Raw genomic sequence first — 17,351 nt, 5'->3', positions numbered from 1 at the left:
ATTTAATAATGATACTACGAACAAAAATTTGCAGGAAGATAAGTATGCGTGAATGAATGGCAAAGAGATAGGTTGTCCAACATGGCAGGAGCTGCTGCATAGTTTTGTGCAAACAGTGTTCAGTTTGTGTACAACCGCATCAAGGAAAACCAGTGATAGAGAAATAGAGGTTATTTATGTGAGCTGAGCATATACAAGTCTATAGAACAGAGTCTTCAAATTCATGGGGACTCATTAGTGTTCCTTGTAGATATGACTGACCATTAGTTACCTATATGGTGGGTTCCAACCTGAGGATTAGTGAAGTTCTGGTATACTTACCATTTACATGTCACAGTTCAATGAAATGCAATCATGTAATAAAAAGACATGATAAGTAATGGTTAATTTAAGGTAATTTTTAAAATTTTAACTCTGAATATTATGGTTTAAATTTTAAAATATTGGCCTAATATGACATTCAAATAATGTTGTGTATTGAAGTAGCTATATACAGTACTTGAAGAAGAAAAATACTTACTTGTAGCAAAGTGCCATATTTCACAGCTGGAATTTAATGAGAAGTCTATAATTCATAGCTGTGACATAATAGTGAAATCTGACCTTAAAGTATTTGTATTTTTTTAAATAAGTTAATTTAAAAGTGATATGCCATGGCTTTGTTAAATTGGCCTACAGTTAAGTAACTGTAAAATATAATATTGCTAGCTGGAGATAGGTATAATGTCAAAGCAAAAATATCCTATTTCTGTATATAAGCATTATGCTGTTAATATAAATGAATATTTAGAGATTTTGTAATTTAGAAGTAATCCAATCCAGTAATAGTATAACAAGCTTGCAAAAGAGCAATGTTGTTTTTGAATGATCGACAGAATTGCCATTGATACCAATCCTATCTACCTTCCCAACCACCTTCACTTTCCTTCTGTTCATAACAGACTATTAATCAAATGAAAAACATATAAAGCATACAATTAATTTCCTTTGTTAATTTTGGAGTTCTTCAGATGCTATCTTTGTCACTTACACTTTCCTAAATCCTTAGAATAATTCAAATGTGTGAAATATTGGAGTCTTTTAACGTGCACACCAAGATTACTGTCCTGCTTGTTCCTCAAAGAAAACATGTTTTTTTCCTCACTAGTGATGACAGGTTATAGAAATCTTCTCTCGGCATTAAGAATAAGTAATGGCTAAAGCTGCAAATATCAGGTCTCTCCTGGGTCATCCAATGAAGGCACTGGTCTTTGCCTTTTTATAGTTTAGATAGGAGGTCAGTATTGTCTAGCAGCATTACTAAAATCATGTTTCAGTTTTACACTACTAAAAGCCATGCCAGTTGCTACAGTCTGGCCGTATCAATGAAGATAGCAATCCTAACATAAATCTAGACAATTCCAGGATGTTATCAAGGGGAACAAAACTATCTCATGGAAGACATCTTTTAGTTGCAAATATATCATCCAAAAACATAGATGTCATCCAAATCAAACTCCATCCTCCTAGATTCATGAACACACTGATAATTTCTCCTCCCAAATTAAGAACAGAACAACAGCCATAAGGGTCCACCTAGCCCAGTATCCTGTCTTGTGACAGTGGCCAGTGCTGGGTGCGGTGCAGAGAAGATGAACTGAACAGGTCACCAGCAGGTCATCCATCTTGTCACTTGTTCTCAGCTTCTGGCAAATAGAACCTAATAGTTACTGATGGACCTACCCTCTATGAATGTATCTAGTTCTCTTTTGAACCATTTTATGGTCTTGGCAAAAAGTTCCACAAATTGACTGACTGCATTGTGTGAAGAAATGCTTCCTTTTGTTTGTTTTAAATCTGCTGCCCTTTAATTTCATGTGGTGACCCCTAGTTCTTGTGTTACGAAAATGGATAAATAACACTTCCTTATTTACTTTCTCCATGTTCAGTCATGATTGTTTAGGTCTGTCATATCACTCCTGTGTTGTCTCTTTTCCCAAATGAAGACTCCCAGTCTTATTTATCTCTTTGTTGCTCATTTTCCTATTCCAATACATCTTTTTTGTGATGGGGCAACCACACCCATATGTAGTATTCAACATATGGGTGTACTATGGTTTTATGTATAGGCAATATGGTATCTTCTTATCTATCCCTTGCCTAATTATTCCTAATATTCTGTTGTTTTTATTGGCTACGTTGATTGATGTTTTCAGAAGCTATCCACAATGGCTTGAACATCTCTTTTTTGAGTGGTAACAGCTAATTTAGGTCCCGTCATTTTGTATGTATAGTTGGAATTATTTTTTCTAGTGTGCAGTACTTTGCATTTATCAGCATGGTAGTCTAAGCTTTTTTATTATTTAAAATTCTTACCCATAGTGATGTTATAACCTTCTGAATTAGAATGTCACCTGTTTGTTCTTCAAACAAACCTTGAGAGTTGCCTTCTGGGAAGGTAGCCGCCGAGAGCAAATTGTCTATGTCCTGGCAGGAGCTGGGTGCATTTACAACAGTACTGTTGCAAAAGGGAGAGAGAGCCTTGAGATTTCAGCATAGAGTGCTTTGACTTCTATCCTCTGTGAATTATGATTTCTTCCAAACTTTTCCCTCATTTCTAACTTGCTGCCATCCTTTCTCTTCCTGGCCTTCGTGCTCCTCTCCACTCGTGCTCACAGTACTCTGTCCCGCCTTTCCCCTGTTTACTCCTTCCCTTAACTCACCCTGGTCCACACAGCAGTAGCAAACAAAATTTTGAAATATCATGACATATCTAATGAATAGATTAAATCTCTGATTGAAGTATAAAAGGGCGACAGCATTAATGGATGGTGCTGGGACCAGTATCTCAATTAAAATAATAAATGCTGTCAGACTTCATCCTATTGATATAAAAATACCTGTTGGTCGGTGTTTGTCTGAATCTAAGCCCTTCACTCAAGATTGCCTTAGCTCAAAGTCAAGGGATACACGATTTCTGTTCAGAAGTAGTTAAAATGGATTAAATTGCATTCACTGAGGAAGTAAATGTCCCACTGCTAGAAAGAATTTAAGAATTGATTACCTAGCACCATGAGTGATTATGTGGCTTGCATATGTTGTATTTCTGTGTCTGAAATTTGTATGTCTGCAGTGTGATGTATATCTAACATTTCTACTTGGTGCCTGTCACTCCGTCATGGGTCTAGCACAAATGCCCAATCCAGGAGGATATTTCTTTGGCCTATATAAAGTTAATTACTTATTTCTCCTTCTGTTGATTGCTACCACTAAATTCTATCTAAAGTCAGACCCTGCAGAGCCTAGTCTGTACTTGGCAAATTAATTGAAACTATAGTAAAGAATAGAATTGTCTGACACATAGATGAACATAATTTGTTGGGGGGGAAAAGTCAACATAGATTCTGTAAAGGGAAATAATCCCTTAATAATCCTTGAAGTTTTTTGAGGGGGTCATCAAGCATATGGACTAAGGGGTCCAGTGGATATAGTTTACTTAGATTTCCAAAAAGCCTTTGATAAGGTCCCTCATGAAAGGCTCTTAAGTAAAGTAAGTTGTCATGCGGTAAGAGGAGAGGTCCTCTCTTGGATTGATAACTGGTTAAAAGACAGGAAATAAAGGGTAGAAATAAATGGTCAGTTTTCAGAATGGAGAGAACTAGTGGTTCCCCCCCAAGGGTCCATATTGGAATCAATCCTAATTAACCTATTTATAAATGATCTGGAGAAAAGGGGTAAACAGTGAGGTGGCAAAATTTGCAGATGATAGTTAAGAACTGCTCAAGATAGTTAAGAACAAAGCAGACTATGAAGAGCTTTGAAAGGATCTCACAAAACTAGGTGATTGGACAACAAATGAAATGAAATGTTGTTAAATGTCAAGTAATGCACATTGGAAAAAATAATCTCAACTATACATACAAAATGATGGGGACTCATTTAGCTATAACTACTCGAGAGAGATCTTGGAGTCATTGTGATAGTTCTCTGAAAATATCCACTCAGTGGGCAGCGTCAGTCAAAAAAGCAAATAATGTTAGGAGCCATAAAAAAAGGGATAGAGAATAAGACAGAAAATATCTTATCGCATTGGTTCTCAAACATTTTGGCCCATGGCCTACCTGGCTCAATACAAATCTCTCCGTGGACCACCAGTTGCTAATGAAAACTCACAGTTAATTACATAGTTACACCCGAGCCATTTTGCTAGTATTTCAGCTCAGGAAAATGGTTTAATTTAACCCACAAGAAAAGAAATAATTAAGTGCTTTAACTTTCTCATGTTAGTTTATCAAACTTCATTTTAAATAAAGTAAAATCTTAATTTATGTCCAACACAAAAGGTTTTAGTTTTTATTTATGGCAGGGATGAGGAACCCTTTTTGGATCAGGGGCCACTGACCGACAGAAAAATCAATTGGGGACCATACAAGTGAGAAGCCAAAAAAAAAACCCTCCAAGCCCCTCAAAACTTCACTGATGTGGCCCCCAACTGAGATATCTCACTCTTCTGGCGCTCCAGCCCCAGGAAGCGAGGGACAGGGAGGACAGAGATTTACTCTTCTGGGATTTCAGGGTTAGTGGATTTTGTGGACACTCCCCCTGGGCTCATGGGTGGGGTAAAAATGAGGGGTTCAGGGGTGAGCTGCCAGTGAGTGGGATAGGGATGGGGCGTGCAGGATCTGGGCAGGAGGTAGGGTGCAGGTAAGGGTGGGAAGTCTGAGTGGGAGTTGGGTGCAAGATCAGTCTAGGAGTAGGGTTTCTGGCTGGGAGTGCAGGTTCTGGGCATGAGGGAATGTGGGGACATTTACTTGCTTTTGCATCCCACACTGCTCCCAGATATCATGTCCCAGGCTTGGCCTCCTGTTGCTCCCATTGGCTGCAACTCGGTGTCCATGCACTGAAATTCTGGCTCCACTTCTTCCCCATGAGCTGGATCTGGCAGGGAGGTTTAGGGCTCCCCTCCGTCACCAAGGAAATCAGTGCTGGCACTCCAACCTATCTGCTGTGGGAAGAGGGAGTGAGGCAGGGTAGATGGAAGAAAAGTGCTGAACTCGAGCCGCGGACCACAGTTTGAGAACCAGTGTCTTGTTGCCTCTCTTTAAATCCATGGTATGCCCACATCTTGAATACTGCATACAGATGTGGTTGCCTCATCTAAAAAAAAGATGTGTAGACACTGGAGAAGGTTCAGAAAAGAGCGACAAAAATGGTTAGGGGTTTGAAATGGGTGCTATATGAAAAGAGATTTAAAAAGACTTGGACTTTTCATTTTAGAAAAGAGGACACTAAGGGGGGATATGATAGTTATGGGGTAAGTGAATAAGGAAAAGTTATTTACTTGTTCCCATAACATAAGAACTAGGGGTCACACCAAATGAAATTAATAGGTAGCAGGTTTAAAACAAACAAAAGGACGTTTTTCTTCACGCAGCGCACAGTCAACCTATGGAACTCCTTGCCAGAGGATGTTTTGAAAACCAGGACTTTAACAGGGTTCAACAAAAGAACTAGATAAATTCATGGAGATTAGGTCCATCAATGGCTATTAGCCAGGATGGGTAGGAATGGTGTCCCTAACCTCTAGCAAAGACTGGGAATGGGTGACAGGAGAGGGATCACTTGATGATAGCTTGTTCTGCTCGTTCCCTCTGGAGGCATATAGCATTGGCCCAATATGGCTGTTCTTATGTTCTTGGCTCATGGAACTTTGATAACTTTGGGTACCTTGCTCAGATTGCATTTCACATACATGCATGACCCCAGTGATTACAAATAAACTTGTGAGGAATAGCAAACTGTTCCTGAGTAGTTGCTCTGCAGAAGCAATAAGTTTGGATCCTGTATCATTAAATTTAAATTGGTAGAGTTTTGCCATTGCCTTAAAAAAAGCAGGATCCTAGCGATTTCTAGTAATTTTCCTGATCCCCTCCTTGACAGAACATAAACAAATGCGCAGGAGAATATTTGTGTATGATTTAGTAAAAACAGTGTTCCTTGCCAAAGTCTTATGAGATACTCTAAATAAAGTGAAGAAATATATAGATAGTGCTACATAGCCTCCGAGCTTTGGCTCCATCAACTCTTTTTGCCTGGCTCTCATGCCTAATAGAATTGTGAAGAGACCTTGATATGCAGTATGTATGGAATAATTCTCACCTTTTGAGTTACGAGGTTATAATTCAGTTAATGTGTTTAAATGGTTTGATAAACCATATTGGGAAAGAAGTTGCAATGGAAACTATTGTTCCCTAATTCATCTCTTGATTTACATGTGTCAGAAAACTATCCCTGTGCTTTTTCTGTTTTTACTACTGCCACTGTCTTTCCTCATTGATACTTCTGGCTGTTACCTCCTCCCACTCATCTGTAGCAGTCACTTGAGATGCTTTCCCAGCTGTTGCAGTGGCTTTTCTGTGATCATTGACGGTATCCTTTCTCTAGCTGAAAGTATAATTTGCTCTTCAGTCACACTGGTGATGTGAACAACTTTGAGCAATCAGTGAATTTTGCATACCCAGTGGTGTGCTTAATTCCGTAAGTTTATATTTTGTTTTTTCTTAAATTCACTGTTGTAAGTTCATCAGTTACCTAATCGTTGACCTTTGTGTAGTGGTTTCTCATGGTGGGTGGCAAGTATAAAGCATTTAATAAAAACATGGTTTTTTATGATGCAGGTTGAAATAGAGGCACAACTAGCTAGAGAACGTGAAGAAGAGACCCAGCAACAGGCAGTTCTTGAACAGGAGCGTCGTGACCGAGAACTTGCGATGAGAATTGCACAGAGTGAAGCGGAGCTCATCAGTGATGAGGCTCAGCTTGATTTAGGATTGCGCAGGTATGGTCATTTTGCCCTTTAGATTTTTTATTTACAGATCTTCTTCTCACAAAATACAGAGCTCTTGCGTTTTTAATTAAGAAATTAAGGTAAAATCAGGTTTTCAGATCAATATATTGGAATATTTTCCAAATAATGCTATCAAATTTGTTGAAAAAATAGTTGCTTTGTCTTAAAATCTCTTAGTCAATTTGCAATGTGCACATAACCCTGTGTAATCCCTATTTTGACCTTGGTGGAGTACCTAGATGTGTGGACAGCCCCAAAGTTTCTACCTCCTGGGTTCATTTCACAGTGCTACTTATAAGGTAGCTGTCCTTTCCTCTTGGTATGCAAAAGAATTAAGCTACTTTTCGGGGCTTCCAGTGAAACAAGTGGCTAATTACACAAAGGTGGTGGACTGAACACTTAAACACAAATAATCAAACTTATACAAGCAAACAAAATAAAAATAACTAAACTGTTATAGAAGGATTTGATTTAAGTGAGATTTTATATATATATATATATATATATATATATATATATATATATATATATATAATATAAGAATACTGACTGATTGAAATTTATGAATAATAATACTAAAAACTATTCCAGCCAGCAAATGACCACATGCTCCCCAAACCAAAAATTCTACTTTCTGTTCTGTCTGTCCTTCATATCGCTGGTGTGCAGCTGGTGTGGTGGGGAGACACTGCAAGCCTGTAAGGATATGCCGCTAGATGCATGCTTTATTACACTAGAAATTGAGAGTGTAGATCTTGCTGATACAGGCAGTTGTAATTCCTTTTGCAGATAAAAGTGTTGTAATGATACAAGATTAAAATGTAACTCTCTCACTATAATGGAGTACTCATGCAGGTTTCTCTTTTGGCTTGAGTGGTCAGGAGACTGGTGGGGGCAAGCAGGTCTTCCTTGGAGATTGCTGCATAGGCACTAACTAGCTGCTCACTTCTGGAACTGTGCCAGCAGTTTTTACATCCTGAACCCCTTGGGCACAGGTGCCAGTAGGTCAGTTCTCTATCCAAAGTCCAGAATCTGGTGTGGAATGGCTGCATGGCCAGCAGGCTGCAGATGGTGGCAGGAGAATTGCTATCTCCTCCTCTTCCTGGAAAGCAGGTTGCAGGAGGAATTGATTGTCCCTTCCAGAGGCTTTTTGGTGGGGTGAGGGGGAGACATGCCATTTGCTGGGCCTGGAAGTGCTGTAGCCAGGCCAGATATAGGGGCCTGAAAGTGCTGTGTGGGCAGGATATAGGGAGCCCATCTCTCTCTTCCACTTCCCAGTTGGTCTCTGTCATGTGGAGGGAGTACAGGACTATGTATAGTCTTATCCAGGGATCTGGGGCTCTGCACAGGGTCAGAAAATGCTTGTGCTTCATGTCTGTCTTCTGCTGTCTGATAGGGTGCTGGTGATTACTTTTGTCTTCCTTCTTCCCATTGGTTGCGGGGTGGGGAGGGTTGCTGGTGTGTCAAGGTGGTTGTATTGCCTTGTTCTTCCTTTGAGCTGCTCATGTGAAGTCAATAACATAGAAATTGGTGTCATCAATCTGTGGGGGGTTTACAAGCTGTGTCCCTTCTCTTGGGGCACTGCCCCCTTGCCAGCATTGGTCGGGGCTACACATAGAAACGTAAGGCTGGGCAGGACCTCGTTCATCCCAATTCCTGATACTCTAACCTATTAGAAAGCTTCAAACCTATTCTTAGAAAACTTCAAAGAGGGATTCCATAAACTTTCTTGACACTTTTTATTTCCAAGGTCTTGACTGTGCTTACAGTCCTAACCTGAATCTCCCCTGTACATGTACACAGCTATGACCAGTTCTGTAGGAAACTGCATTTGGGGAAAAACATTTTCTCACATTTTATTATAGCATAGGTGGCAGCCAATCTCAATGGGCTGTGTAATGATAATTGGAATTAGAAACTGGGATTTCCCAGTGTGATGCAATGTTGGCTTTTTAGCACTCACATGATCCCACTAGCACAACACAAATTAATTTCTTGAAACTGAAACCCTTCAGTAGAAGGCAATGGTAGTTCTTCTGTATCTTAATGGGAAGATACAGAATTGAAAATGCATACATTTAGCATTGACAGTATTAAAAAGCCCATATTAGTTGACCTTGTAGGCACTCTATTAAAAGATAGAATCCATCCAGATGTAAAGCGTTTTTAGATAGTTATATCACAGCATTTGCTTTGTCATGGGTACTATGTTGACTTGTGTGTAATTTTATACTCTAAGTACAACACAGCAGCATCGGATATTTACTAATAAATAAATATCTCAGACAGCTAACATATATGTAACTGATTTAATTTCCACTTGGCTTTCTGAGAGACTGGGCCCTGCTAATCTGTTCTTCATTGTTAGTTGAATGCATTTTTCCCTACCTGACTTGACACAGAAGAACAATGTAAGTATCTTTTTTTATAACACTTCACTAAATTGATAATGGTAATGTTGATATAAAACAAGGATCTTTTAATATAATGAACCTTGTTTAGTTTGGGGTAACTGAGATAGCACCTTAATTGTTACAGAAGGGATTATATTGGCAAAAAGGCCCAGTAACAAATCTATTCCAATATTTTAAATAGAATTAAAGAAAAAGGAGCTTAAACAGTTTTGTGTGTTCAGTTTTGTATCTTTGTCAGCCAGAATTCTATTTTAGAAAATCTTCTTTACTAGTCTAGAATGACATACTGAAAAAAGATTTTACAAACCAGAAAAATAATGTAGATAATGTACAGTGTACCCAAAAACTAAATCATAGAATACTAGGACTGGAAGGGACCTCGAGAGGTCATCGAGTCCAGTCCCCTGCCCTCATGTTGCAGTGATTGCTCAGTCTGTGTTTTCTGAGTATTAATGTTATTTGGTATCTATTGGTAAATGTGGATGTTTTGACAGTAGCCACTGTAACCTGCAGTTGGACATTCACGTGTGATAAACTAGCAGAGTTCTGTAAGCTTTATCTTGCTCCCTTTACTTGAGTTACTTTTACAGTATAAAAACAAGTAGTCCTGTGGCACCTTAGAGACTAACCAAAATATATATAGTATCATGAGCTTTTGTGGGCAAAACCCACTTCTTCAGATGAGCTGAAGTGGAGAAAAAAGGGGGACTGTTATCTGAAGAAGTGGGTTTTGCCCACAAAAGCTCATGATATTTATTTTTGTTAGTCTCAAAGGTGCCACAGGACTACTCATTGTTTAGGTTACAGACTAACATGGCTACCCCTCTGAAACTACAGTATAGGGTATTTTTTATCAGTGTTCTTCAAATCAAATAGCAACTTTTCGAAACCATGCATAGTCATGCAAAATGAATAAATTAAGGAATGCAGCTCTACATGATGATGGCGATGATGAGGGCAAGTTTGTGTCAGATCAGCTTCTATAGATTTGAATCAATAATAGAAGTTATTCTTTCAAGCGCTTCCATTTCCCTGACTTTCACTTAACCTGTAAGGGCGAAGAATGTGGCTTAGATTCAGTTATGGTCCCAGTTGGATAGTCTGCAAACCATACAATTGTTCAGACAAGGTACAAGGCCTCTGGAGTTCTTCTTGATGATTTGCTTTTAAATGTCAGAGCTGGGGACATGGTTCCCAGGAAAGGAAGGAACAATGAGGCCAGTGAAGCTTTTCAACAGCTATGGGAAAGGAGTAGGAGGTCACTAGAAACACCTGGGTTGAAAGGAAAGATTTGAGGAACCCCTCTATTTTTATTAGAGGGGTTAGTCTGAATCTGCAAAAGCGATGTACCTGCCTCTGCAATTTCCACTACGTGCATCTGACAAAGTGGGTCTTTGCCCACGAAAGCTTATGCTCCAATAAATCTTTTAGTCTAGAAGGTGCCACAGGACTCCTCATCCCCTCTATTTTTGAAATCGCAACATCAAATAGGGAAGTGGGATGGGACATAGAAGCATTAGTTCCCTACCCTTTCCTGCCTCAAGCTTGAACAGGGAGTAAATAGACATGTCCTTTAGTGGCAAGATAGATATAGAGCAAAGTTGGAGACTGGTTGGCAAGTAACCTTCCTTGCAAGACATACAAGAGGGAGAGGAGAAGGGTTGGAGCAGGGAGGTATGCAATTGGTTCTCACAGGCTTTGATCTTCTCCACCTTTCCTGCTGCCATAAAGCATGCCTAGCCCAGTCTTTCCTATGTGAAATGCTCTTTGAAGTGTATAGGATGAGTAGAGGAAATGGATGCTTTGATTAACCTTCTCTTTCCTAGTCTCTATCCATTCAGGTGGTAGGGGAAGGAATCCCCTGGTTTGAAAACACAGGACAAGAGTCTGAACAGCATAATATTGCAACGTAGTGTCACTAGGAATCTCAAGATATTGCATGTATGCGTTTATGCACTGGGTGAAGGTTGGGAACACAGCACCATTTAGGGATGTTAGATATCATGTGATTGAATAGTCATGTAACTGCATGAAATCTTTGTGAGCCTAGGCCACTGCAGACAGAGGTTGCATCATGGTAGGCTTACCTTCCCCTCCCTCCCTGCACTACTGCCTCTCAGAAGCCACAGCGCAGGGAAGAGGAGAAGCAAACAGCACTGGAGAGCTGGTGCTGGGGAGAACCGTCTTTTAAGCTGGCTCCTCCAGCATTGGCTCCTGCCTACTCCTTCACTCCTCCCTTGCTGCCCCTTACAGAGGCAGCAAGGTGGGGGGGAAGGCAGGTCCACAGAGCGGGAAGCCTGCTTGAAAGTTCCCACCTGCTTATCTGCTTCCACCTGCCTGTGTCACCCTCTGCGGTGCTGCCTATCACAGGCAGCAGTGCGGAGGTGGAGGGGCAGGCGGATCTGGTGCTCGTATGCAGATGGCTTTTAAGCTAGCTCCTCTCGGGCACCAGCTCCTGCTCTCCCCACCTCTTGCTGCCTCTGATATAGAGGCAACAAGAGGGGGAGGATGCATGTAGTTGACAAGATTAATGAATAAGTCTAGGTTTATCAGTTAATCATGTAGTTATCTACACATTGACAATCCTAGCAACATTATTGAGGCACAGGGTATAAGTGAGTGCAACTACGCTTAAAAAAAAACAAAACCAAAAAACCTTTTGCGCAGGAAGCTTTTACAACACTTCACAAAACTGTCCATCTTATTTCCCACTGTGTGTGAATCCTTTCTCAGGTTATTTCAGCTGTAAATACAGTCAGGAAACCAGTGTGCCACCTTATAACATTTTTTCAGGTATTGACAAACCGATTTAATTTCTAATTGCTCGTGTCTAGATATCTAGAAAACTTATTTATAAAAGTTGTGGAAACTGTGTTCTGTCTAAATTGAAACTGTTCAGCAACTATTTCGGCGTTTAAAACAATTATTTTTACACAAATCCACACAAGGCATTTTAGTCATATTGAATGCAGGAAAAGGTTTAAAATTTGAAGTGTTGCATAGAAATAGTTCTCAGAGAGAAGTTGATCATTCTTGCTTAGTGGATATTTGTTAAAAATTTTAGCAGAGCCTAATACTTTTGTGGTTTTCTTTGGGGCAGTAGAATTGCACAAAGCAACATGCACAGGTTAACGTTGCTGTAATGTTTACTTTTCTTTCTCTCCCCTCCTGCACACCATGTTCAAAATTACTGTTGCATCATGCATTCAGCCTCAGCACATCAGCCTCACAGCCTTTCTTTCCATTACTTTGCATGGCACATCCGCAAACAATTTTCTTTTACTTTTGCATTGAGATCTGAGGAAAAATATTTTTTTCATAGAACTATGATCCTTTTGGAGTACTTAATAATCAGCACTAGGAGCTTTTTTTAACCAAAGCCACATAACAATATGCTTTTATGCTCTGTTTCGAAGGAGCACATTTTTGTTTGTGTTTTACACACATTGACCATCCTATCCCATAGGAAGTTATCTCTGATATTTATGTTCTGTCACTGTATAGTTGAAAATGAATAACATCTGCTCAATCAGTTGCTTTTCCTCTTTTGTAACTTATTTATCCATGCAATATGGAGTTTATAAATTGTAATGAGAAATCAGCAACTAATGACTGCTGCCAGAATATCCCAATCATGCTGTCTCCCCATCACCTAAAAAATCTTTAGTGTATCATTGTCAGTGGCCTCAACTTTTTTATTCCGTATACACACACTCTATGTTGGAATGTCTGGTGATGCCAAAGGAAGGACAGGAGACACTGACATGGGTTTAATCAGGCCACAACTTCATTAGTAAATGTCTGGGATTACCCAGCAGATAATAGTGTACAGTTGTGGTAACCCTCAGGTTCATTCCATAATTACTCAAGGGGCTTTTACCACCCCTTCTATTTTCCAATTCTGTCCCTCCAATAAATCCATTGCAGCAACCTTACCAGACCCAAGGTGAGGGGCTTTACCTACTCCCCTTTTTTTTCCCTGTTTTGGTTCCTCTAACAAATTGGTTGTTGGTACCTTACCAACGACATAAGCATTGTAGAAAGGGGTAAGACCTGCTATAAGAATGGGAGTTTGGCGCTCTGTCCTGCGAGTAGTAGGATCCCTCCCTCCTCCTCCCCCCATTTGTACCTTTAGTGAACATCTCTTTTTAAGTCATTTTCCAAGCCATTTATCCTACATTTAAATAATGAGTTGCAAGGTATGGCCTGTGTTGAATCATGCTATGCATGAGCAAAACCCTTCCTGAAACCCACCATGGGGAAATGAAAACCTCAGCCGCAGTCAAGACAATATAGTGGTAATGGAAAAATTCCTTTCGAGACTCCTTTAAAAAAGGGCAGCTAGTTGAATGCCCATAGTGGGTGTTGACCAAACACCTAAAAAGTTTTCCACCTAAAAAGGGGGAGGGAGTGTGGGTCCTGTCTCAGCTTTGTCCTGTGCAAAATGGAGGCTCCACACCCTGACCTGTACCCTTACCCAAACCCTGCATTTCCAGGTGATGAGTCTGCACCTTTTATGCAGTTTTCATCTTTTTCAGCATGCCACCCTAGGGGTAAAGAACCATTAGCTTCATTCCGCCAGCCAGCCCTTCCACTCCCGCTTAAAGGTGCAGAGTGGGTCCTTTGCTGGACTTATATAGCTAGTCCCTAGCTAGTCCCTTTTTGTATTAATCTTCTTGATTTGATAAGTATCACAGAAAAAATAGGATATGTGTTGTGTGACTGAAATACATGCTTGAGTAAAATCACAGCACTGTAAAATCATAAAACTAACTTATTCCTCTTTGGACCATAATGTATTATACTTGTTACAGATTAAGTAACTGCATACATTGCCATCTTGTTTTCTTATTCTTTTGACATTTACTGGCTTGTTTACAATACCTGGTACCAAAATACATACTAACACTTTTAAATTTGGGTTATATTGGATTTATTGGATATTCTTTTGACATTTACTGGCTAGTTTACAATACCTTGTACCAAAATATATACTAACACTTTTTAATTTGGGTTATATTGGATTTATTGGATATATCTGTCATATTGGATATGTTATTTCATTGCATATTTCTGGATAGAAATCTAAATATGTGTATTTAATATCGGTATACTTGTATAATGAGGTGTGCAATATGGATTACCATTGATACTATATTTCTGTACATTCAGGATATGTAGGTCTATATTATGACAAACTATTTCAATTGTAAGTGTCCTTTCACAGATTGAATGCTGAAATTACTCCGCCTGTTCCAGTAGTTGCTAAGTAAGAATTATTTAATTTTTTTTGGCAATATGCTATAATTGTATCAGTTGCATGCCCAAGTCTTTGATTCAGAAAGATGAAATCAGTTGGTTATGTATAAATAAGTAAATTCCAGGTCATAATGTGAGAGTGTAAAACAGTCATGGTGAACTGGGATGACCTTCTATAAATGGAGGAAGGCTTTTCTGAATTATTCTAACTTGGTCTAACCCAGTGTTTCTTAAACTGTGTTCTGTGGCACACTTGTGTGCCGTGAGGCAGACGGAGGTGTGCCACGGAGAACAACAGAGTTCAAAATGGCTCAATAATTTCCACCCCGATCCGTTTTTTTTTGTGCTCAGTAATTCCTCCCCGACCTCTCGTTTGTTTGTTTGTTTTTGTTTTGTTTTTGTTCGTTCCTCATAAAAAAAAATTGTTTGTTGTTCCTCCATCTTAAAAAGTTTAAACTGACCTTTTCACTCTGATCAGTAAATTCAGAAGATTAAAGAAGGGGTGAGGAAGGCTTAATTATCCCGAGCCTGGATCAAATAAAAGTCACTAAGTGATAAATCAAAGGAGGATGGGAGAGAGAGAACTTGAAGTGACTGCCCTCTTGATGTTTCAGATTATTAGAAAGCTAATTAGCCAAACTAACCTAAATATTTTCTGTTTTCAGAGTCAATGGAACAAGGCCTCAAATGACTGCGTATGACATTTTATTTTCATTGAGTTTTATAGTACCTTCTTAGAGTAAAAATTCTCTTTTTAGAATTCTATTATCTTTATTAATCTGTTCCCATGTAAGCCTTATTATACATTATGATAATCAGTTACTATATTTCATACCTCATTCTTCACTTATATCTTTAGAAATGTTTAAAGTTAAATAGTGTACATAGATTCAATATCTAGCAAATACCATGAATTTTAACCAGCTTGTATGAAGAGGCAAACGTTACAAAGGAATTGTCACTATATAAATCAGAATTTGGTTGATGTTTGCTGCTCGTACATGAGCTTTCTCTTAGATGCAATGTACTATCAGTCATAAAAGACCGTATTAATATTTGAATATAGCACTTTTCTTACGTACACTTATCAATTTTCTTATAGGGAACAAATGGCCAAAGAAATGTCAGACGTTTTGTCTAGGTGGGTGAATAGACCATCCAAAATGAATTTAATCATTCAAAATCGTAAACTGAAATTGGCTGATTTATATAAAATAATGAAATTCTATTTTTAATTACTCAATGAAATAAATCAACCTTTTCTTTTGGATCAAATTGCTGTATCGGTACTCTTCAAAATCATTATCTGATTTCTTTTTTCAGTTATTTTTCCGTGACCTTTTCTTGATTGCATAAACATGCTCAGGAGGAAATTATCAGTAAATTGCACCTGAAGGTTTCTGTTTGAATAATTTAAATAGATAAGAGAGAGCTTCAAAGAGTATTCTTTTTCCAGTGTCTGAGATGATGCTGCCAAGTTTCCAAAATTTTCAGGAAGCATGCTTATAAGTTCAAGATAGTGTTAAGAACATCAAAAGTGTTATGCTAACGTAAATGTAAGCAGTTTTTAAATAAGAAATTACATCCAAACATAATTCAGTTTCAAACAAAATGAAAATTTGAGGCTTCCTTTGTTGTTGCAATAATAAAAGTAGTACTCTCTGAAGCATTGAAACACAAAATGCTAGATGGTGTCTGTGCAGCAATTTTAGTATAATAATACAGCAGTTTTACACAGACAAAACAGGAATGAATGAGAATACAGGATAACACTTCTGTATATGTGAAGTATAATTCTGTTTTATTGAGTTACTAACTAAAAGTTGTCTTTGGTAGTCTCCAGGATAAAAAGCAGTCTCTGACATGCTGTCTAAAATTCACATGAAATCTTCCTTTCTTTTGCATTTTAAAAATAAGCCCTTTGCAGAACAAGATATGCTGTGTGTGTATGATCTTAAGAGATTAATGTATTTGTTAAGGCATTTCTTAATTGCAGTGCTGATAGTATTGAGCACAGAAGATGCTTGCACAAACACACCATACACAATATTTCTGAACAGGGAAAAAGAAAATTAGCACATCCAATTAAAATTGCCTGGGGAACATAGGCAGGGAGGCTTAAAGTAGCTATGTAAATACTGAGCTAAGTTACCAGAATTAACGTGCCCTGAGCTCCCAGAAGACATCACAGGAGCTTTGGCCGAAAGTGGTATTTTTAGTAAACACTTGTCAAATTCCATTGTTTAGAAACACTTTGAGGGATGATCCCTATATTTATTCCACATGTGAGTTATGTGCCTGAGTTTGAAATTTCTTATAAGAAATATCCATTGGCCTGAACATGCTTTGCAGTTCTTTGTTCTCCCAGTTGATGGCATAAAGGACAAGTGCAGGCTGATTTCTCTCTAGTGCCTCTTACTGCCATGTGCTGTGAATTAAGGATGTTGAAAAAGCAATTTATATCAACTATACGATTAGCCAGTAAGAGCTGCTGTGCAGAGTGGCTGTCAGCCGTCGGTCAGGGCAGTGTGTGCGTGTGTGTTACCGAGAAAAGGTTTAACGTCTGTAGCTCCAGAAGCCGGCTCCAGAACCACCTGTGCTGCTGCTTTGCATTTTAAATATTGTAAGAGCCGCTGGGTTCTTACTACGTTTAAAATGCAGCGGAACAGCGATGAGTCAAAGCTGGGACTGCCCAGTCCCAGCTCACGCTGAGTCCAGCAATCCCTGTTTGCGGTGGCCAGGGCTGGCCATGGACAGGGGGCCGCTCAGGCAGCAGCCCCCTTTCCGTGGCTATTCCTGGCTACCCTGAACAGGGGATGGTGCTGGAGCAGTCTCTGTTCACAGCAGCCACC

General features: G+C 39.1%; 1 protein-coding gene across 7 annotated transcripts in view; it reads left to right on the top strand.

The window, feature by feature from the left end:
• Nucleotides 1–17,351, top strand: part of MYO6 (myosin VI) — a 159,929-nt gene that overhangs the window by 121,438 nt on the left and 21,140 nt on the right. For 2 of the 7 annotated variants that reach the window (XM_075923793.1, XM_075923792.1), the window contains exons 28-31: nt 6,657–6,817; nt 14,468–14,509; nt 15,165–15,194; nt 15,602–15,640. In XM_075923793.1, coding sequence (XP_075779908.1) covers nt 6,657–6,817; nt 14,468–14,509; nt 15,165–15,194; nt 15,602–15,640 — 272 coding nt within the window. The remainder of the gene's footprint in view (nt 1–6,656; nt 6,818–14,467; nt 14,510–15,164; nt 15,195–15,601; nt 15,641–17,351) is intronic. The other 5 variants (XM_075923795.1, XM_075923794.1, XM_075923798.1 and 2 more) reach the window with 3 other exon arrangements.

Source organism: Pelodiscus sinensis, chromosome 3 (assembly GCF_049634645.1).
Source record: "Pelodiscus sinensis isolate JC-2024 chromosome 3, ASM4963464v1, whole genome shotgun sequence".
Classification (NCBI taxonomy): domain Eukaryota; kingdom Metazoa; phylum Chordata; order Testudines; family Trionychidae; genus Pelodiscus; species Pelodiscus sinensis.
The sequence above is the reverse complement of the archived record's forward strand: the minus strand, read 5'-3'. Positions and strand labels throughout refer to the sequence as shown.